Consider the following 25647-nt stretch of genomic DNA (forward strand, 5'->3'; position numbering starts at 1 on the left):
ATTTTTTCTTTAATAGAACTATTGTATGACAGAAAAGTCAAAAACAGTGAAAAAATTGTTCACCTTACACCCACGTGACGGTAGCGAAACGGCCAAGCCACATATTTTGACTAAGGTGTAGAGTTTGTGAAGTTAGGGCTTGTAGAGTTAGGGCGTGTAGAGTTAGAAGCTTGGCTCTACAAGAGATCTGATAACTTTTTGACAGTGCGAGCCATATGATCTCGTCTTGGCAACATTTTACATGAAAATGTTTTTGGTGGTATATTTTACGCTGGAGTTTCAAGTACTGAATAAAAGCACTGTGATTAAAACGTCTATTTACAATTCAATATTTCAAAATGGAATGTTAAATTATTATAATTTTTATGACGATGTTGATCCTTCATACTCCGCTTCGCTGGTCTTACCCTTTCCGATGCCAAACTCTTTTAAAGCGTCTTCTATATGTTTTACCTGTACAATAAAAAAAAAATAGCAATATAACATCCAAATAGTTTTATTAATTTTACTTGTGTGCTTTCAGATATCTCGTTAATGTTGCTGATAAATATTTACTTTAATAATTAATGATTTTTTTTAAACCAATTACGTAGAAAAACATGCGTGCGACTCACCTCGCACGCTCACCATCACGAGCGCATTGTCAACCCTACCTCCAAATTCTCCGATCCCCAGGAGCTCTAACCACCTTACTCACCACAGGAACACAACACTGCTTTAGTATTTTTTTAAACAATCGGGTCGGAAAACAATCATGTGGCTCACCTCGCACGCTCACCATCGCAAACGCATTGCCTTCACTCCAAACCCTTCAAATGCCCCCCCCAGGAGTTCGGATCACCTTACTCACCACAGGAACACAACACTGCTTGAAAACAGTATTATTTAGCTGTGTTTCACTGTACGGTCGAGGTAATTCCCCAATGAGGCTGCTCCAGATTATTTTTTTTAATATTACTTAAATATAAATATATAAAATGTATGTAATTAAATGGAGACTTTTGGTGTCGGAGGCCAAGATCCACTTCGGGTCGCTGAGCCAGAGAAGTAAGTAAGTATGTAATTAAATACTTGTATGTTAACAGTCAAATACTGTAATGGTTCATTAAGCTTATATATAACAGTAATAACAGTGAGTGTACAAAACTAACCGCAATTTGGTTAATGAAGGTTACCCATAATTCCGGACCAACCCATGTCAAAGCGAATAATACAAATGACTCACCTGTACCAGAATACATATATTTATGAGTTAAATAAACCTTATAGCGCACAAGTCATACACGATACTGAATAATGGGACATAGTTAATTTTATATTTTTGCTCTAATGTAGGTCAGTGTTATCTGATGATTTATTTATGCATGATACATTGTGGTACAAATGCGAATACCATTGTGTGGGCCTTACTTCCAAGCAGCATTTAGTTGATTAAATAGCAATAGGTAACATTTTTTGCTATGAAGTTACGAAATATTTAAAAACTAGGTAGTAGGTCCTATACACAGAAGTTTTTATTGTAACGAGTAAAAAGGAAAAAATAGAACTATCATAATTGAATTTTAATAAGAGTTAAGCGAAAAATAGAAATCCTTGGATTTTTATCTGAGAATTTCTATTGACGAAGTCACCAAACACAATACGAGCAGACTTGATGCCTGACATAAGACAATCTATTTTGCCCATAGCTCATAACACCTTCAAAGGACCCTTAAACTTATACCTGGCTTAAAAATGAAGGTAGTTTATAGGATGCTAAGGTTCAGGAAGTAAATAAGAAGAGGTTGCCTTCTGAGTGCATCACTTATTGGTATAGTCATAGGCCAATATGCCTAAGGCTAAAGCTTTAAGCTTTACTCATTGTTTGTTAAAAATTTAGATCTATTCTAAGATAATTTAATTTTAATAATTTAAATTAAGTAACATCGTTATAAGATCTATATCAATAATTAGTATAATAATCCTAGTAGTATAAAGATCCTAGTAAATAGCTTACCTGAGATGCGTCGGGATCCGTCCCCGGATGCGTGTACTTGTGTAGGAAGTAGCACGTTCCAGGTATGTCCTTTGGGAATGAATTTGGCAGACAGGATCGATCGCGTGGCTCCATTTCGAATCCCGGAAATTTTATTAGCCACCTGCGTGAAAAATTACATTATTTTACTCAAATGCCTTTTGCCGCCTTCTGCATTCGCGTTTTGCATGGATAATATTTTTGTTTATTCATCTTTTCAGTCGCACTATACGTTATTTATATTAGATTTCATATAAGTTAGGTGAAATGCCATAAAAATATAGGTTTAAAGAATATTATTTTTTTTTTAACCGACTTCCAAAAAAGGAGGAGGTTCTCAATTCGACTGTATTTTTTTTTTTTTTAATGTATGTTACATCAGAACTTTTGACGGTGTGGACCGATTTCGACAAATTTTCTTTTAATCGAAAGGTGGTGTGTGTCAATTGGTCCCATTTAAATTTATTTGAGATCTAACAACTACTTTTCGAGTTATATCTAATAATGCGTTTTTACTTGACGCTTTTTTCGTCGACCTACGTTGTATTATACCGCATAACTTTCTACTGGATGTACCGATTTTGATAATTCTTTTTTTGTTGGAAAGGGGATATCCCTAGTTTGGTACTATGATAAGGAAACCAGGAACTGATGATGGAATCCCAGAGAAATCGAGGGAAACTCTCAAAAATCCGCAATAACTTTTTACTGGGTGTACCGATTTTGATAATTTTTAATTTAATCGAAAGCTGATGTTTATCATGTGGCTACATATAAATTTTATGGAGATCTGATAACTACTTTTTGAGTAATCTTTGATAACGCGTAGTTGCTTGACTATTTTTTCGTCGATCTACGTTGTATTACTTGTCGATGTAATTGAAGTCGGTTTTTTTTTTTCGTTTGCGAGCAAACACAATTATTCTCATTGAAAACAACTTACATGAGAAACTATCAACATATTATGTGGGTAAAAATACAAAAATTATAATACAAAAATATCTGCACGCCGTTTGATTTAAACTATAAAAGATAAATACACAAATTTTATCAAAAATAACATTAAATAATTTTAAATTAATTAATGTATTAATTGATAAATACTCATATAATCTTAAGTATTTATTACTGTGAAAGTCAAATTGTGATAGCTATTTATGAACCCACATATGCTTGAATAAAACATCTTTACATCTAATTTAATAATTTAGGAGATGTTTAATTACAAGTATTTAAGATTTAACGCCTAAGATTCTTATCTAAATGAAAAATAATTGTCAAAGGAATGGAAAGGAATGGAAAGGAACATTGTCATATTAACAACAATTTCAGATGAACGTATTAAACCAGTGATATATAAAAAATATTTGTCATGCTATAACTATCATTTATTAAGGCAATCAATTAACACACTCGATAAAGTTTAACGGCCGTAGCAACGGACTTCAACATTAAAAACAATGATGCGAACTAATTGAGAATTGAATTGAGAATTGGAGGCTTAAACTTCATCGCAAAGCAAACAACAAATATTATCAGAGACATTTTAAAATTCTACTAATTGATACATCGTTGAATTACTTGATAAAATATTTTTTTAAATATAAAATTACGTGTACGTGTGAATTTGTACATGACGATTTTAAATGTAACTTCACTATTTGCATTTTCTGCAGTTATATTTATGAGTTTATAAATTAAATTAAAATCAAAATTAATAAAGTTAATAGCTTTCCTTGGTAAATATTTCTATTTGAACCAGTACTTCCTAAAATTAACACTTTAAACAAACAAACAAACTTTTTAGCTTTATAATATTAGCATAGATATTCGGTTTGCAGATAAGGATATCGTAAAATATCGTATTTGGTCCTTCAACGCAAGAAATATTTAAAAATACAGAAGACAAAAATGATCCCAGAAGCATTTACTTCATCCCTGTAGTATGTATGTATGTTGGATTTCTCAAGTATTGATCTACAAATATCCACCAATGCACCTGCCCAGCGGGGTGATTATGGGCAAAACACATGAGTTCGCGCGCCATAATGTTTGGCGCGAACTTGGGAAGTCCTATGTCCAGCAGTGGACTGCGATAGGCTAAAGTGATGATCCATTTTTATAGACATAAAAATTTAATGTTTTTATAACCGAAAAATCGATTAGAGATGAGCTATGCGCAGATATTTAACAAATTGCAAGATGTTTTCAAAAAGCACGAGCAACTAAGAGATCGTGGATGTTGTGTAATTAAAAAAATATCGACTTATCTGCCGAGAAGAAGCGTAGCGGATTATCTCACGAAATAAAAAAATAGTGGCGAAACGCACACAAGTTCCTACAATGTCTTATCACTTAATTAGAATAGTTTTTCATGTAATGAATTTCTAGTTTTGATCATACAAAATCCAAATTTTCTTTATTCAAATATACTTTAATATCACTCCTGAATTGTCATTATACAAATGAAAATTATAATTTTCATTAATTAACTGTAGTTAAGATTGAAGCTAACAACGATTTGGAATGTAAATTCTACTGAGAAAAAGCTATGTTGCATTCGTATAGTCATGGTTGGTGAACGTTTGCGGGCTTTTTGATGAATAACTAGAATGTGAACCTTGGCTACCGAATTATTTATTTATTGCAATTCGTTTCGCTTTGATAATTAAATAAATCCTACCGGGGGCCGTTGAGTGTGAGACGTTTATTTTATTTATTTATAATTTGTTATCTAAGTAGAATAGTGAATTCCACTAGATGCTAGAATGAAAGAAATATTACCAATTAAAGTATTTTATGATGTATTTTTAAACTAAATATTTGTTGTAGTTGTACGTGTGTTATTTTTTTACTATATAAATTTCAAGCAAAGCCTCATAAATATTAGTACAAAAAAGATTTAAAATGGCCCCAATAAAAAATTAAAACATACTGCATTGCTGTCAGCTATCAAACGTTAGCCAATTTGGAGTGAAACTATCTTTGCTGTTTTAGAAACGATAAAAATGTCCAAAATATGCTATTTAATAAAATTTAGTATTAAATATTATTTATAAGTCTCGGTAATATAATATTATTATGACAAAAATATTAGGGTATTTTTTTTAATTAAAAGTCAGTAAGTCTTGATAGAATCACTTGGGTATCTTTGTGCACATAAAAAATACAAATCTCAACTTCAACAATACTAACAATATTGCTATCAGTAAAGCCTTAATAAGTATATACTTTACGTCAACAGAGCACTATATATTAGGACTCGTCCGCCTATGTGATAGATTTCACATATACCCATAAAGCGTTTTCCTTTCTCGTCCTAATGCATGTCATGAAAGAGTAGAACTCTTTTCCGGCATACCCATTTCCCGCCCTAAAATCTTGGTATCTTCAAGACAAGGGTGAGTAAATGTCTACTCACCCTATCTATGCCATCTTTGTTTGTGTATTCATTAAATATACTTCTACCCATGTAGGTATGCGTTATATTCACTTATATTTGTATGTTCTAAGATGACTGTTTTTACGTTGCGGGTTCAATTCCCGCCCTAAGTGTGATTGGAATGTATCTTTTTATTGATGTATGTACCAGTTATATGTATATTAATTTAAAAAAAGTGAAGCTGTATCAGTCTGCCGTTACCTGTAACATAGGCAATTAGTTGACTACTTGGGGAGAGACAACCGTGTTTGTATGTTGAAGATTATTATTATTATTATTTATTATACATACGTAGTTTCGTGTAATTTAATTGTAATGTAAAATAAACCAAATAGACTTACAGGATTTTTACAGAGATTAGATGACTTATCTAGATGCTGACCATTTTATTTTACTTGAATGAATATTTTAATTTATGTAGAAGATTTGTACTACTACCGAATCCCGGTTAGTAATAATGAAAGATTTTGTTCTAAGGTAGAGTAACTAAAATAAAACAAATATTTTATATCGTACAAATGGCGTGGGCAACTAAAAGCCCGTGGATGTTGTGAAATATAAAAAATGTGGAGTACGTAACGTAAGAGGCAATGTCTAAAGCCACAATGTACGAGCGAGGCCAAACGTACCTTCGTTCGTTGGATGTAGAATAAGAGAAAAGATAATGCATGCGACATTTTATTATGAGTACAACTTGCTTTGAATTATTATGTTTAGGACTTGAGACTAAGTTTTCAAAAATACTTCTACTTACTAGTGCTAATTAAATGAACAATACTGTCCGTATGTCAAACAATTGAAATTGTACGTATATTATATTATGTAGCTACATTCAGTCATGTAAACAACGCTAAGTGTTGCGTGTTGTTTAGTTTCATATCAAGAAAGGTTGCTTGGAAGAGATCTCTTTAAACGGCAACTAATCCTTTGCATACTTATAGATGTGTTTGTAATGATTTTTTATTGTATTTATATGTGTGCCATATATTTTTATGTAAATAATAAATAAAATTCAACACCATATAATTCTAAGAATACATTATTTTCACAATATTTTTTTTTAAATTCTTGTTTTTGACAAGTTACCAACCATTGTCCTATAATTTAATTACTTTGGGTTGGACGCGGCCTCTCAATTATTGGAATGGAATGAATATTATTAAAAGGAGACGTTAATGAAGCAGCAACTTAATTAGTCTGGTAAGTGTCAAATAATTAAAAGTTGTAATATTTATAATACAAAAAAAGTAATGTATTTCAATATAAACAATAATAAAATTTAGTTACAATTGTGAGTTTATATTACCTATTTTGGACCAAAAACAAGTGTGAAAAATTGCGATTTTTTTGTGAGCTTGTTTTTGTTATTTCTCAACCCGTATGTTTACATCTATATGTGGTTAAAACGTAGACCATTTAATACATGTGTTGCAGACGACAGATACCTACAACAGATGCATTTAAATCGATGGAAATAATGTCCTGAATTGATTCCGCAAGATGTATGTCCTGGACAACGATTTCTTTTTCATTTTCTATTACCTCATCATTCAATCCTTTCTAACCCATATCATCTTTGACGGCATCTATCAAATTATTTTTATTCAACCTTTATCCTATAATATTTCACTCATCATATCTCATTTGACAGCTACAATAATATCTATAATTCTTATTATCTAATCTCACAACGTTTTCATAGAGATAAAAAAAATAAAACTTACTTATAAGTAGTTGGACTGACGTTGATCTTCAAAGGTTCGGATCCGGATTCAAATTTGTTAGCAAGCGTGACGTTGTGTCCAAAGAGACAATATTTCAACATTGTCTTACCAACTACGCCTGCCAGAACTGTTCCAGTATGGAGTCCAATACGCATCTGTTTAAATTAAAACAAATGTATTATAGCCTACAATACAATTATAATTATTACATCGGTAAATTTAAATATAAAATTTACATTGTTGGGATTAAAATAACAGAATGAAAATTTTCAGCAGGATTCTTGTTATATAAATAATTTATCTCAGATTATTCATTTTATTACATTTTGTTACTTTATTAAATTAATTATTTTTGTATTTATTATTAATGTAATAAAAATACAATAATGCAACAAAATAATGAAAAATTTGTATTTCTTGTATTGCATAAGCACTATACCTTAATCGGATTCCCTTCATGAGTAAGATGTTGAGCACAAGTCTCGACCATACGTAATGCCATCCAAGCTATTTGCGGCGCGTGGGTTTCGATCTTTTTATGTAGTCCACTCGCGACACAATACGCATCTCCTATTGTCTCCACCTACGAGATGTTAAACATAATTGATAGTTTATGGAAACACTCCAAGCAATCTTTTGTGTCAGTCAGTCAGATGAGTCTATTGTAGTCCACCGCTGGGCACAGGCCTGCCCATCTTCGGGAGACATAACTGTTATGCAGTAGTATCAAAATTTAAGAATAGTAACGATAATCGACACCTATCCTACTGTATGTAAAACGTTAGTAAATATTTTTAGTCTGTTGCAAACCCACAATGTGTTTCAATACAAACAAAATTTCCTTGACTAAGCCAGAGAATAGTCCGATTAATTTATTGTCGCGTTACGTCGTTAATATATTTAGAAAGGCAATAAACGTGAAGCAAGGAATAGTAGGTATCAATTGAGCAATAACTCAAATTTCAACCAAATATATAAAATGACTATCCTACCATCTTTCTCTTTACATCTAGCCTGATGATAAAATTAAATGAGAATCAAAATGTTCTCATATACCATTTTTTTACAGAAATGAAAGCAAATTAGCAGCACATATAGCACTATTTCAGCAAATACTTTGCTAGATGATGAAACTATAGAAGTATATATAGGAGTGAGATAGAAAGAAAGGAGGAATTTACCTATGCTCGCACTTTTCGAAACGGTCGATCAGATTAAATAAGCTTAAACTTTATATTTAGTCACCAAACACTAGATAACGTGGCTTGTCACGGCTAAAACTCTGACACGGTCAAAGAAATTATATATTTAATGTGTTTTAAACATGAATGTAACTTTACCTTATAAACATCCAGCTCGCCACAGAATACGTCAAACACGCTGTACAGGTCTTCCAGCATAGCTATCACCATCATAGGCGTAGCTGTCGCACAAATAGATGTGAACCCTACAATGTCACTGAACAACATCGTGACGTCATCGTGACTCTTGGCTTCGATATTTTCACCTATGATAAAGAAGTGTTGAAAGATCAAAAATTATATTTTAGTTTATAAAAAAAAAAATAGAATACTCATAATGTATATTTTGTTTTTATTATTTAATACCTAAAATCTCTCACATAATAATAATACAAAAGAATACTGTCGTCGAATATACCCTAATGTTTAAAGTTTGTTGTTTTATTGTGAATGCTATTGTGAATTTCGTGCCAATATTTTTATTTTTTATTTTATGGGACAATCTACTCACTGGTAGATATCATGACGTTTTCAGAAACGCTACTTAATAAAGACTCACCTAGATCGACCACGATCTCCGATATGTTTATACAATATATATTCATGTTACCGAATCAATTAAGAAAAATTGACTACAAGAGTTTAATTTATATCAAAATTTAGAATGCTTAATGCAGTTGTAGAATATCGAAGCAGAACGGTATACATACACCGGTATTCTTCTTTTTTTAATTGTATAAAAAAAAGTAAAGATAAGTTAGGAATAATTGAAAAAAATAATCTATTAATTATATGCATCGCAATATACAATATCCGTTTTATAAGTTATCACTTTAATAAATCTCCTTAAACCCGTAATAACTGTTCGCCGGTAACAATACACTTTTAATGGCAGAGGAAATTGGTTTACGAAGCTCATAGTCTCATGTCTGCTAAAATTTTAAATTACGATCTAAATATAAAACTCAATTTAAGCTGTATGTTCTTTTATGAAATCAACAACAGTAAATACTGATGGCTTTATTGTTAATTGCTTGCTAATTTTCGCTGTTTTTCTTTTGTTTGAATTGGTAATAAAAACAGTCTATTATATTCAATTCAAATATAGAATGTATATATGCAAACTTTTTTCGTTGACATTACAGTGATATAATCGTGACAAAGCAAAATAAACTCCTTCCATCCATCCTCACAAACTTTTGCCTTTATCATATTTATACAGATCAAGTTACATCATTACTTAAAAATTATTATACTGTAGAGTATATAACTTTTATGACGAAAATTTGTAACTGATATTGATTGATGATATGTCTGGATAACATTATAAAGTAAATGTAATAGGTTATTTTTATAATAATGTAAATAATAATTCTTATAATGTAAGTGTCCCGGTTGTTATAATATACACCTGATAGCGATCGTTACTCATAGTAGGGAATATATCCGCCAACCCGCATTGGAGCAGCGTAGTGGATTAAGCTCTTATCCTTCCCATACATGGTAAAGAGGCCTATACCCAGGAATGGGATGTTACAGGCTGAAGCGTAATATTATAAGTGTATACAGTTTAGACTAAGACAAAACTAATCAAAAAATTCAATACATCGATATAAAACAACAAGATGAATGAAACATTATATAATTATAATACTTAGGCATCCCGCTAGGACGTCACAGCGTCGCCTTTACTGTGTTTCATATTTCTAGTGCTGATTGATAGCATCACACTCACAATCAGATTATCACTAGCGCTGTCTTTGTACGTGACTTAAATATGCTCTCAACTTGATGAAATTAAAAGTAGAACACTAATGAAGAATATAAACAGATTTGAAAGTTCTTGAAATTTCGAAGTTATTAAAACTGCAATCCAATTATTTTTATTCGTAGCTCTTTAATGTAATAAAAAAGCTAATAATAAATTAATACTTGGGTTGTTTGGATGAAATGGCTAAATAGCCAAAAATCCACCCATTGCACTTCGCAGTCTGACTGACAATAAATATATGTATGTCCTACTATGAGTAACGATTGCTATGAGATGTTCATGATAACAACTGGGACCGACAGCCTAACGTGCTCTCCGATGCACGGTGGGGAGACCCACAAGGGCTAACAACCAGATCAAGGCCGCCGACACGGCACACGCACCATTACATCAAAGCGGTCGTCAATTTCAATTAATAAATCCTAATTATTTATCCACTTAATATTTATTATTTTATTTCATAAAAAAAACCGTCTACGCATTCTTACTGGTAGGTAGGTACTGTTATAACACTATATGATACCGAATTAATTTTTTTCTTCAAAATATCTACAAATTTATCCAAATCTTTTAGATTTATTTCTTAGGCGCTTAAGGTTTCTTCACGACATTTTCCTTCACCAAGAGCGAAATAAATTACTAACATAAAGACACAGGCTCTTTCGAACTGCCAACGCTTAACGTAGGTTACGAGTCATATGTTTTATCATTTCAGTCATCTTGAGCTTAACCTATGCTAGCAGAAGCGTAAAATACTTTTTAAGAGAATTTATCTAAGCTGCGACTTACGAATGGATCATTATTGTATTTAAACCACCACGTATTCTAGATTTAATTCAATATTGAGATTGTAGTGTAGGTTTTATATTTTACAATACTTTTTTTCTTACTATAGTGGTCAGATTTTAATGAACACTTATACAAAAACCTAAAGAATTTCAGTTGCTGTTATACGCTGATCTTGAAAAGTAACGCTTTGATTAATTAATTCAAGTATCAAATAAAACATTCTAAGAACGATTAATGGATAAAAACAAACACTAATAAAATCAGTAACTTTCAGAACGTATTTAAAATTTACATATATCATTATTATTATTATTACATTTGATCTTAAGATCGATCCATTACGCCCCTTATCTGAAGTATAACTACATTAAATTAATACTCTATCTTCAAACTTTTCCACTAAAATTGAGTCCAAGGTATTACCAAACTGTCTGACGTCATACTCACCGAGCCAAAGCCGTTTAGCAATATGCGGTGGAAATATTAAATGCAAGAGACTGACATTTTTCTCTCTTTCCTTGTCAACTGATTTACTGGTTTCCATTATTGAATTTTTCAATTTGTCCATCCTTTTCCTGAGTCCATCCTGTTAAATTAACAATATCCATTAACGTAATTATTTTGAAGAACTTAATTTTTTTTTTGTATTTATAAGCTAAAATAAAACTTCAGACCGAGTTGAAAATATATTATCTGAGAATAATTCATAATGATAAAAATTCATAGCTGAAGCTATATATAATAATTCGGTGCAGGATTACATAAATGATAAAGGTGTGAACTTAGTGGTGCTGTATTTCAGGCAATATATTACCAATTTTGTATTAAAACGCAGTTTTTTTAAAGTAACTGAGGATTTTTTTCCGGTTTTTCTCAGCAGAATCTACATTTCGAATTACTTTAGCTTCACTTTTAACTATAATTAAAATTTTAACTATCAAAATGACGATTTGAAGGTTTTTTAGAAGCCTATTTGAATAAATCTATTTTGATTTGATTTGACAAATATTTGCGGAAAGTATTTGCTTTAAAAAAAGCTATTAAATTACGCTCTGACCCACAGAGCTAAGAACAGAGAACTTTAACCTACTAACTGTTCCGGTCAGTTTAGAATAATGGCCACTTAACGCTAATTTTATCCCTACATTAATAAGTGTAAAATATGCGTTATTGGACAGATTTTGTTATCTGATGCTGATTTAGCAGAAGAAAGGATGCCTTGTTGATGACAAGACTCTGAGTACTTATTATACCAGAGTGCCATATGGATAAGTTCGACTACTCTTGAATAAGTCAGATTGATCTATTCTGACAGAAAAAAGAGTAGTGTGCATATACTATAAATAAATAAATTAAAAAATATCCACCGCTATGGTGTTTTCCTAATTGAAAAGTCAAATTTACACAGACAAATCATATAAAGAAAGATACAATACAAGATGTACAAAGGCGATCTTATCGCTAAATAGCGATTTCTTCCAGATGACCTTTGGGTACTGGACACGATGCAGTAGCAGCGGTTAGAAGCGTGCACAAATTAAGGAGGAAAAATCAATAATAAATAGACAAAAGCTACGATATGATAGACTTACATAATAATTAAACAAGAATTTAAATTTATTTTATTTTATTCATACTTTTATAGTGACAATATTTTATAAAATTAAAACTTTATTATGTCTTTGAAATCAATAAATGACATTTAAAACTGTTTAGTTCATATTTCAATAATTTTAAGAATTTTTTTTTTTGATTAATTATTTATGGTTTTTGGAAGATGCTGCGCTATAAAGCTTGAGGGTACAATTTTATTACTAACAGCGATTGAAACTTTGCTAATCAACAAAACTATGCAGTTTATGTACGTTTTAAAAGTTAATTAAAAGTCGTATAAATATTTAATGTGGTGTTGGCCGAGTAAAATAGCACAACCCCTTTCTTCCCGTGGGGGTCGTAAAAGACAACCGAGGTATAAACCTGGCTCAAAATCATCAGGGTTCTGGAGAAAGAAAACTTCATTTGAAACCCGGAATGGGGTCTCCGTCAAGCATTCGTGGTATAGCTCTAAAATACGAAAGACTCCTGCAGCCGAACTGGCTCCACACGTATCGACTCGTCATTCCTGCAGGCCTAACCAGTGAGGTCGAGAGGGTGGCACAGAGCTTAGGCAACTCTGCGTTATCAAACAGGGAACTTGTTCCTTTTTTGAACCTGTTCTTTATGAACTTTCTTTCATAGAAAATACACTATACGCTTATAGTATAAGTCATAAAACTACCTCTGAATGCTACTAAACACGGTCTAGGCACAATAAAGTAGCGATACGTGATGACCGATAATTGTCAGTGTCAGATACCAGGGCCGCTTCAATTTCTGTGTCAAGTATGATGATCTATTGTGCTTTCCCAGATCAAATACGATGGTATTCAATTTAAGAGTACGCTTAGGATGTCTTTAAGACACTATCGTGGAATGAAAATCCTTATCTATGTCAATGGAGACTCACGCATCCCCGCTTTGCCGACGCCATAGTGTTAATAGCATAATCATTGCAAGATCAACAAAGGATACTGTTTAGCCTCAATACTACCTTAATGCGGTGTGCACTTGGGATGAGCTTAGATACAACCAAGGTCATGTTCAACAAGCACATCACTTCCAAACCAATCTTTGTCGAAGGTATAGTACTAGAAGATGTCAAGGCGTAAATCTACCTTAGACAAATATTGCTGTTGGGTAGACACAACTCCGAGGGTGAAATCGCCAGACGAGTGAAACTGGGTTGGGTAGCGTTTGGAAAGCTGCGTCACATCTTGGGACATCCTTGCCACAATGCCTCAAGACCACGGTATACGACGAATACATCCGTTCAGTCATGACATACGGAGCCGAGACGTGGAACTTGATGGTAAAGCTATCGCACCGATTACATGTCACACAGAGAGCGATAAACAGGTCTATGCTCGAGATCTCACTAAGGGGCGAAGTCCGAAATGAGAATATTCGGCAGATTACGAAAGTGACTGAAATAGTTCAGAAAAGTAACAAACTGAAGTGGTAGTGGGCTGGTTATATCTGTCATAAAACTGGTGGTTGGTAGAGCAAGAAGGTTTTCGAATGGAGGCCATGGCTCGGTAAAGAACGTAATGCCCTCCAGCCAGACGGACCGACAATTTGATGATAATAGCTGGCAGTGACTGAATGGCTAAAGTGGGTGATCGGGTCTCGTTGCGTAATATAATGAATAATTTGTTGACCACTCTTTGCCACAAAATCTGTTGTACATTTCACCCAGGAATAAAATTTATATATTAAAAAATGCCGATATGAAAAGAAGAAGCTGTATTAGTTATTTATTAAGTAAGACGAAAAATGTAATTTCCTCACTTCATCAGTAAAGCTATGGACATACTAATTAAAAATTTTGATTACCGTTTAATATCAAAGCTTTTATTAGGCGCGGATAATATTGAAATTTCTCGTTAAGCTAAGTATTCGATCGTGAGATATTACTCTTACAAAATTAGAAACCAATCCGCTTGTTATTTTAATACATGATCTTTTCTAATATATGGTGTACAAACTAGTGAACACATACATTAATTTTCAAATACTTTACTCTGCTTACATTGATGTATATTAATTAATTTGGTAAGTGGATAAAATAACTATAAACAAATTAATATTCTAGTACCTCTATTGCATTAAAAATTATATTCAAGTAAAACCCTCACCGTTATGGAAACTATTTTTACACAATATCGATTGCATTTTTACGAAAAATTTATTAACTTGCTCTATACTGTAATTTATGTTTTGATTTAAGCTGTTTTCAATTGATCGGTCTTATATTCTAAATACAGTTTTAAAATAAAATTACAAAACCTATTTAATCTTACTAGAGCAACACTATTGCCTGGATTGCTGTTGCTTGTGTCATAAAATGGGATAGCAATAATTGTACGATTCTTGCGTTTTTAAACTACAAACGCATTTATACATTTTAGTCATAAAACTGCGCTTTAATTTATTCAAACTTATTCTTGTCCTTATTACAAAATTTAGAGGTTGTTACAAAATGTATAATATATTTCAAGGATTACGTTTTAAAATATCTATCTACATTCATCTCTCATCTGTCCTCATATAAAATTAAATGTTTTAACAAGCCAATTATTATACTCGTAAGCCCGGAGCTTTGCATGTTAAATATGAAATTACGAGAAGTATACGAATTTTCGTGCTTTAATTTCTGTTCAATTGTTTTATTAAGTTTAAATTAGTGTAAAAATTTTGTAGAGACTTATTTATATATTATATTGTTGTATCAAAGTTACGCTGTAATTTACTATATTTCAGATATTTTTTTGTTTTTTATTTTTACATTATATAGTTAATAATGTAATAAGTTTATATAATCTAACTGATCACAAAAACTTACACATTACTTACACATTACACATAACTTTTACGTAATAATCTAAAATAAAAAAATAACAGTCTTTATATTATCGTATATTCCTGCTTCGAATTCTTTAACAATAAAAATATCAAATATAATCGGTTCAGAAAATTTGCAAATGGTATCCCAAACCAAAAAAACCAACCTGAGCCCTTGTCTGTTCGCTGACTAAGATGACGTCCCTTGTCGCGTCATGTAATGGAATGTCGGATATAAATAGCCCTCGCCCCGTTAGCCCTTCGAGACCATCAAGAAAAGGCGAGCCGACAAAAAGCAGCGAATCAGACTCCGAACAGAAAACCATCTGTCCTTTTATCTCGAGGCCCTGTGAAAGAAAAAAGAATTGTTAGATTTCATAGAATTGCCTCTATCAATTCGAGAATATGAGGGATAACAATTAGTAATCATAACACAATACTTTTTGATGAATTGATAATTGAATATTGAAAGGACTTAACTTGTTATAAATTCTAATATAAACATTTTAAACAATAGATTTCAGTATAATTTTGAGCGAATGAGAGAATAAATAATATAAAAAAAATGTAACATATACTATGTACAATCCACAATTTGTATCCGTATTAAAACAAACAGGCCAACAGTTAGTGCTTATTTTTTGACCCAATATTCGCCCATGTTACCGTAAACGTTACTGTTATGGCATCATACACATCGCAGCCTTAATATGTTGTCATCTGCATGAAACTGGTATTCAAAAATTTTCAGCTCACAATGTAGTCATTGTGTTTTCAGTTGAAACAGTTTTGATATTTTCAAATTACTTTTAAAATTCTTCTGAACATTGTATTTTAGAAAGTTTCTCTTACATTATCACTTCACAAGTGAAAATGATCATTATACACTTCAGAATCAAATAACAATTGCAATCTTAAAGGAGGTCATAAAGTCGATTTGAATGCACGAGTCCTGAAGTCTACGGAAACGATTTTAAAACTTCTAATTTGGTTTAATAGCATTTTTATTACAGAGATTTATGGGTATACATATCAGTTATAAAGTTTAAGTGGAAAATATCAAAAATCAATGCCGGAAATACGACGCTATAATTTTTGTAAGGTAAAATAATTTTAATTACAAAACGCCAAACTTACGTTCACCTTATAAAGCTTAAAAATTTCAATAAACCAAACTGTCAAAAAAGTTAATGAAACTGTCTTTGGTAATAAAATAAGGGATGGAAAGTACCTATATAAAAAAATTCAAAATTACAAAAAATAAAGCAAATTGAGGTAAAAAACACAATTCAATATCTGTACTTTTATTTGAGAATATCAGATCAAACTTGACTAAACTAATAATATATCAAATGTTTTATTGCAAAGAGTTAGCAACTTCTCGATAAAATCTCCAAATATTAAAGTCTGTGTCGACGAGAAATATAATAATAAAAGATATAAAGATAACCGTTTCCGTCAAGAAATGAGAATAATACGAATATTGTCTAGACTAGACTCGGATGAAAATTTCTGGAATTCTTATTACGAGTACTAGAATTAAATTATAGGAAACAAATTAGTACAAAAGCAACGACGTCATATAACTGTTATCACAATTTACATTTAAATTAACTTTTTAATGTGTGGAAAGAAATGTCATATTGTATAAAAATATAATTTGCTTTAATTTGATTTGACTAAAATAAGTAAAATTATGTAGGGACTGATAGAAAAAAAAAACAATAAAATCTAATAATTCTACTACACTTTGTCTTTATTAAATTGACTGGCTTTAAAAATCATTCATTATTAGGGCCAATGCGGAAATATTATTGACATTGCTTTGACTGTCAAAACATTTTTAAATTCTTACTATTAGTTTACTCTCACCATATAACGTATAAGTTAAATATGTTTTTGTTGGATAAAATTATGTCAACTAGGCATTAATATGTTAACTACGCCTACGCGAAATTTAAAATTATTTTTGTGATAATTGTATTTGCTGCAAACGAAAAAATTACCAATTTTAATAATAAATCTATTATATTTAGAAAGCAATTCACTTAGAAACATCAACCCAATTAACCAAGTTACTATTGATCATGCTTTGATGAAGATTATTTTATGAAAAAAAAAAATGTTATACTTGTGTTTATTACATTAATCTCATTTATTTACACATTTTCAACGATACCTTAAAAGCTAATGCTTAAAAAACGAAAAGTAATAAACCCTCTTTTAAATTAAACATCAATATTATTCAATGGAATTAAGATAAAATTGTCAATGTAAAACAAGCGAAATAACACGAAAGGAAACAAAATCAAGATTTACATCACACAATAACATTTTAGGCTTCTACAATCTCTTTATGAGTCGGACGCTGTTTTGACTTTTTATTCGTACGAGTTATACCATACCAAGTTGGGACTTTATCCAGGATAAAATTAAAATGTTAAAATTAATAATAATACTTTATTTTCAGACTAATTTAAATTCCATATTGGGTTAGTACAACAAAAAATCAATAAGTAAAAAAAAAGTAAAAATAAAATCAAAAGTCAAAAAGTTCTAAAATTGTGTTAGTAGACAAAAACAAAAAAATAAGAAAATAAAATAAATTAACATTTTTAGAAAAGTAGACTTCAAAAGTTCTTTATAATGGTAATTTTACACATTATAATAAAATTAATCTGTTAGATTTTTTATGTTATTTTTAGTCGAAAATAATATTAATAAATCTAGCATAAGTATTAAAGTATTTAATTAAATAGATCTATTTTCTGTTTATCTATATCAACATGTTAAGATTAATTGAATCACCTTTTTTTACGACTAGGTCGGCCAACTAGCGTACGCGTAGCGTACAGACGCCTTCAGCACCAGTAGCATTTGCAAGTGCGTTCCCGACACTACCCTTGACCCTCCCAGGTGCTTTGGTAAACTTGTCAACCACAGGAACACAACACTACTATTTAACTAAAATCACTACTATTTAACCGTGATCTTCTATAAGCTTGACTTTGAGCAGGATATATTCTGCTGTATTCTACCTCAAAAGAACTTCAAAAGACGTCCAATTTTGACATTAATTTTTACTGACATATTGATGATTAATAGCCCGTTTAATAAAGAAAGTAATAGGCTATAATAATACATGGCGATACAATCAATCTGTAGGAGAAGAACATTGCAATGCAGTCAAAATAATAATTGTTGTGAGTATAATATATACAAAAAGGGTTTAAATGAGAATTTCTTGTTTACAAATATTTGTATAAAAAATTGAAAAGCAATTACTTAATCTATGTAAAATAAATATGTATATTTTTTTTAATGTTGCTGTTTCTTCTTTTAAATTAACAAACGTCTTCGGCGGATTCGATAGCTTTGAGTTTTGATATCCGTCGAGTTGATTAATGGTAGCCTATATTATATATATTAAAAAGTTCTCAATAGCAGCTCTTTGTTTAAGGATATTCTTACATTGATGGTGATTACAACATTAAAACAAAGAAAAATATTACAATTGTTGTATTTCAATAAAAAAAAAATATAACAGTATATACAATTTTTGAATATCATATCAAAAATTGACCGCTCCAGCGGGATTCGAACCCGCGTCTTCGACATACCGTGTCGACGCTCTAGCCAATTAAGCTATGGAACGATATACTCGCTAGAGCGAAACTTTTGATATGATGATTTTTACTTTCGGTTTAAGCGAGTATATACAATGTTATAAAAAACCAAATATACATAATTATTTAATACACATCTTACATTACACTACTTCATTTTATTTTAAACTAAAAACTTTCCAATCTAAAATGAAAGCCGAAATTCCTTATAACATCAAACGGTAATATCATTCAAAATACACGTTCAAAATTTTAAAAATAATCAGTTTATCAAGATAGAGAGCGAAGTGATGAATATTTCATAACTTTTGTAACGTAATAAAAACTAAGTAATATCTAAGTGACGTTTGCCAGGTAATTCGATTTAATCTCGGACGGTTTCTAAAAACACTCAGTTCGTAATTTTTTTTAAAATAAAAAACGTACCTATTTGTATGATTGATTCGCGCGTTCAAAAAACTTGATAATTTGTTGTTTGGCTATTTTCTTTTACGTAAGATTGAAATTTCATATACCGTATTATTTACTTACTTTTATTTTCATATACAACAATTTGATTAAATCTATAAAATCCCTTTACTAGGCAAAGGTCACTTTCTCCAAGGAGTTTAGTCGATAAGGGATTGCGTTTCTTCTTAGGCCAAAGTGAGTGATTGAGAATGAATTACGCAAGAAATGTATAATTATGTATAGAAAACTTACGTTTATGTAAATTCACGTATTTACGTGAGTCGACGCAAAACGTACGGTTCATATTTTGGGTTACACCTTTGAATTTTAAGTACTCAATTTGTTTTAAAATTCATGTTATGCTCGTGTGGTACAGGGAGACATGAGAAAAACTGCAGTTATCGGAGGAAAATCCTACAAAATGGCATAAATAAAATTCGAAAGCCGTGCAAAAAAATACATACAAAAACTTTTAATAAAATAGCACATTCATAGTTAAATATAAATAGTGAATGAATAAATCGAAAGAGACCTAAAATTCGCACCATTTACCGATTTCACTAACCATTGCAAGTAGATGTTGGATAACTGACGGGTACAAATAACTGTACGTACGTTTCTGACATTTACGTCAGTCAGTATTTTAGCGGCCGCCGACATTGCAACCATCGCTTCGCTGTGTAAAATTCACCGAACATCGAAAACATTTCGTGCGCCCAATTGCTAATTCCACTGGTTATGTGACTGTTCGACTAATTTGAAAAAAGAATAATGCTCGTTTTTCTTTTTCGCAAGTGAATAAAACAAATTGGTAAATTAAAACAGACAATAATATTTTTGGATATCGAATTCCACGTTATTGAAGATATTTTATAAAATAATCTTAAAAATTACTATTATATAAAATGAATTTGACGTAATTGTCGGAATGGGATTGAGAAAACATCCTGAAATCTGAAAAATTAAAAATTTAACAAAGTATTTAAAGAAATAAAACGAGTAGAAAGTTTCTTTGTTTTAATATCAAATTCAAACTTAGTTGTAAATAAAAGTTTTTGAACAAGAAAATTGAAAGCATCACGTAAACAATTTAAGAGTATCATTTTCGTTCCATTAGGTTCCAAGTTTTGTGGATGTAAAATTGTAGGGGATCGAACAAATTTTTATTTACTTTTACTATACTATTGGCTTCTACCCAATCTGATATGAATTGGGTTTCATTGATATCTAACTTGGGAGAGTAATAAAATAAGTGGTACGTTTTTACATTTACTATTTACAACATATCAACTTTATTATAACACATTACACAACATATAGTGGTTCTTTGTTTGTTTGGGTATTTCTTTACGAATTATTAACCAAATTTGTGACAGATTTGCTGTCTTTTTTATTATAATTCGCCACATCTTTACAATAGGAACGGGTAATCTTTATGGCTACAACCACCTTTGCTATAATAATTATGGTAATAATATTATCACTACGTGTGTAAAACTGAACAACGTAACTTTAGTTTATATTTATTATATATATTTATTTTTTCTTTATTATTGTAGCCCTAGGAACATTGACTTTTCCCCACTTTATAACACGTATAAATACAAAACAGTTAAAAATTTATTCTTACTGAATGTATAAAATTGATTCTAAGAATAAAAAAAAAGTTAATAATACCTGTTAACTTTTAATAGTATATATCCCTTCGAACACTCTATACGAGATCGCTCTTCAAAGTTACTCTATTCATAGAAAGAGTTATTATTATGAATTAAGATATATCACACAAAGGTTACTTTATGCCCATACAATGAAAATGTTAAGTCAATTTTTCAAGACATTTAGAATATCGATAAACACTTTGAGATAAAATTTAAACGTGTATTGAGATCCGCTTCAAATACACATTCAACGATTACTTCATGCTCAATTGAATGGTTAGATTTGTGAACCTTCTAATATGCCTTTACAGGCTTATTCGAACACAAATTACTGTTGAGTACCGTATATTTTCAACAATCTGAGATATATCAAATACTCTTAAGTTTCCTGAACATTTGTGATGTATACTACGTTTAAAGGCCTTAATGAGATGTTTTATAGCCTATGTTAAGTAAATATAAATATTGGGAAATCATCATTAAACTACCTAACTATTCAATAGTTTCAGTTTATCTATTAAAACTAAATAAAACCTTCCCTACTTGAGCAACTATTAAAGATGATGTAAATTAAACAAACACATCAAAGTTACGAAATAATTTATGAATGGCATAATAAGAGAAATTAATTATCTATATAAATTAATTTGACGATAGACATACAGAAGGTGACTTTTAAATAATTCATCTTTTACTAGTTGTACCCTAGGCGCGTTGTTACGCTTTTTTTTGGCCGCACCAACTCAAAAACCCTTGTGGGCTCATGCACGACACTTTGTTGAAGATCATGACATGATCAAATGCATACAGACAAACATTCATTTAAATATAGATAAGAATAACCCATTATTGAAAAAAAAAAGTACAACAAGCTCTATTCACGACCTAGTTCATTTTGAAGGACAGTCGAATAAAAATATCGAGTCCATAGACAAAGTATCCTTCAGAAACTTTAAAAAAAAATCCTCGTGCAGAATTGAACATGCAACAGACTTATTTATCACTTAATATGTGAATTATAGACCCATGATACCTAATTCCACAATATTTGTCGTCAATAATCGTATAGAAAGAACTTTATTTACATCATCATCAAAAAAATTTGAACTACTTCAAAAAGTATAAATATAAAATTTACGTGGGTAAAAAATCGTGTCTGTGCTTTTATTTCTATTTTTTATTAAGCTAGACGTAATTTGCGGTTTCACCTAATTCGACATTTAGAACTACTTTAAGAATGTTTTCCTTACTTACTATTTTTTGGTAATAAAAATAAAATTCAATACAAATAAGCTTTATTATACACTAAGCAATTGTGTTTGCTCGCAAACGAAAAAAAAACTTAAGTGGACGAAAAAAATTAACAAACATAGTAGTCGTCACTACGATTTTCGAGGGTTTCCCTCGATTTTTATGGGATTCCATCATCAGATCCTGGTTTCCTTATCATTGTACCCTTGGGATATCTCCTTTCCAACAAAAAGGATTTATCAAAATCGATTCATAAACGACGAAGTTATCCCCGAACATACAAAAAAGTATATATAATATACGGTCGAATTGAGTAACCTCCTCCTTTTTTGAAGTCAGTTAAAAAGACATTTCAAATCGGAAATAAATACTGAATGTAATATCTCGGTAACAGAAGAAAGTAATACACTTTGGCGTAAACCCTTTGTGTATAAATTCATTACTTAGTGTATTATAATTCACAACCTCCCAAAACACCGTAACTTTTACGTTCCATATATAAAAGTAGTTTTTGATTTATTATCACATATATGATAAACTATCATGAAATAGCGAAGGTGTTGCCCTGTTAATATTGAAGATAAATGAGCATTCATATAAATGTATTTTTATGCTAGTTCTTTAATTGCTAAATTTAAAAAAAAAAGTAAATTGTATTTGCAGTTATTCCATTTATTAATTCCTATGTACAGCGCCTTTTAAATATTAACAATGTAGTGAACTACAATTAATTAAATATGTATTTCAAGCCTATAAAATAAATATTAGCAAATAATTAAATTTCAGGCGCAAATAAAATGGCCTGTATTTCCCTATATTGCAACTTTTCGTTAAGATATAGATTCATTCTTAACTTATCATTGAAATAAAAAAAGCCATTCAAATACTTTATACTGCCTATGATTCTTTTATAAGAATTTTTCTAACATACCGACACACCTACTTTACACCCTTCATTTAATAAAATATCAAAGTTCAAACGAGGAGCAAATGTCAAGTCCAGAAAGCAGGTTAGATAGGACTCGCTCAGAATACCTAACAAACTAGGACTGGAGGCCAACAGAGCATTCGTTTTCTGAATTATAAGCAGGAACTGTGTTGATTAAATCGACTTGTTTTGTATTGACCTCGGTAATATAGTCCTTGGTGACATATTTGCATATATGATTGTAGACGGTTGACATTCAACCCTAACAATGTCATATATTATAATATCAAGACATTTCAATGTCACATACCGATCGTTTCGGTATTTGCTGAAAAGATATTGAATATTGATATGTGTACATACTTATTTATTTATTTAATAAGAACCACCAATAGAATTACATATTTAAAAAAATACGATGAGTTATATGCTTATGTATTAAATATACATATAATTCCTCTTAAAGGTAGTTACAGCATGCGCTTCAGACAATTAAGTCGTGTGCCTATTTTAAAAATTTTAAACATTATAAATTCATATTAGTGCTACATACCTTTTGAATTGAGGAATGAAGTGACTTTAACAATTTTTTCTTTAAATGTAGCCAAGTTCTCTGCAGAGATGTCTAATGACTCGTTTTAAGCTATAAATTCTCTGTAGAGTCTACTCAGTCTAGGTATGAGGGAATAATAACCGAGGTTTGTTACCTGGGTTTTATAAGCAAATAAACAAACAAAACAAACTATTACATATGAAACAAATAAACTTTGTTTCTTAAACTTTTAATATGCGCTGTAATAAAACAATTTTTATGGGATGGAGTAGGGTATATTAACTAACGTGATACATCAATATGTAGAGGTTTCTATAGAAACTGGAGTACCCGAGGGTGAGATAGGGAGGTTACACACTAGGTGGACAGATGGCATTTGACAAAGGAATTGTACAAATTCGCTGGCGTTAAATAAGATAACTAAGCATTAAAAGTCCATACAGATGCCTGTTCTCAGCAGTTAAGCTATTGCCATGACACTCAGCATGGTATCCGCCATTGGCTGACTACAATTAATATGATGATAAAAGATTTGAGTAAATATTATTCCATTAGTATAATATACTAGCTGTGCCCGCGACTTCGTCCGCGTGGAATTTGACAAAAAAAGTAAATAAATTTCTAAAATAAAAGTAGTCTAAGTTACCCCTTCTTACATCAGCTATCTGCCAGTGAAAGTCCCTTCAAAATCAGTCCAGCCGTTTCAGAGATTAGCCGGAACAAACAGACAGACAAATAGACAGACAGACAGACAACAGACAAAAATTGTAAAAAATGATATTTTGGTATAAGTACCGTGTATACATCCATATGCATATAGTAAAAAGCGGTTATTTTAATATTACAAAAAGTCACTCCAATTTTATTTATTTGTATAGATAATTAAGAACTATAATATCGTTTTTGTACGTTTGTTACCGACAAGTTCAGTTGACTCTCTAACTCCATCTCAAGTAGATATTTATGTTATACATGAAAAACACGATGAATCCAAAACATTAAAAATAGTCTCATATCAAATTTAATTATTTGATTTCTAAATAATTTTAACAGTAATCGCAGTATGAGAAATATTTCGATATCAACATTTTTAGCACACTTACGTTTTAAATCAAATGTGAATTATCTAAAAAGTAAAAAAAAATGTCGTCTTTACACAACGCAGCTTAACGTCGGTACGCAAGAAATATATTAATATAGCTCTGTTTGCCACGTGATTTCGAATTTACTTAAACGAATATATTTAAAATTGTGTACTTTGTCAAAACATTTAATTAATTTTGACCAACTTTTCGTGTCCCAACTTTTATCTTCCCATAAAGTTAAATGATTCTTAAATAAAATTTGTTGGAAGTTAAATTTGAATGTTTTGGTTTATTTTTATAGAAATTTTTTTAACTTTTATAGAAAGATAGATAGATACTCTTTATTGTACACAACAGCAATCAACACAATAACATATTACAAATAAAAAAAACAGTGTACAAAGGCGGTCTTATCGCACATATATTTAAAAAAAAACTTAAAAGTATTGCGCTGCATATTTTGTCTTAAATTTTAGGTTGCCACATTTATATACCAGTTATAAAAATAATTACTGTTAAAATCAACATTTTCTTCTTTTCATATTAGCTAGACTATTTTAAATTCGATATTCATAGAATAATATTAAATGTAACTTTTTTAGCATTTTTATATTCCCAATATAACACTTGATATATTTTGACGCTTTTCGTTCCTCGCTTGATGGACCAATC

General features: G+C 30.7%; 1 protein-coding gene across 1 annotated transcript in view; it reads right to left on the bottom strand.

Annotated features, from left to right (window-relative positions):
* Positions 1-363: 363 nt before the first annotated feature.
* The window catches only part of LOC123662682 (head-specific guanylate cyclase), a 76298-nt gene continuing 51014 nt past the window's right edge, over positions 364-25647 (bottom strand). The window contains exons 8-14 of the mRNA XM_045597486.1: positions 15589-15768; positions 11429-11567; positions 8521-8687; positions 7620-7763; positions 7181-7335; positions 1997-2138; positions 364-453 (exon numbers count right to left, since the gene is read on the bottom strand). Of these exons, the coding sequence (XP_045453442.1) occupies positions 364-453; positions 1997-2138; positions 7181-7335; positions 7620-7763; positions 8521-8687; positions 11429-11567; positions 15589-15768 (1017 nt within the window). The remainder of the gene's footprint in view (positions 454-1996; positions 2139-7180; positions 7336-7619; positions 7764-8520; positions 8688-11428; positions 11568-15588; positions 15769-25647) is intronic.

This window comes from Melitaea cinxia, chromosome 19 (genome assembly GCF_905220565.1).
Source record: "Melitaea cinxia chromosome 19, ilMelCinx1.1, whole genome shotgun sequence".
In the NCBI taxonomy this organism is placed as follows: domain Eukaryota; kingdom Metazoa; phylum Arthropoda; class Insecta; order Lepidoptera; family Nymphalidae; genus Melitaea; species Melitaea cinxia.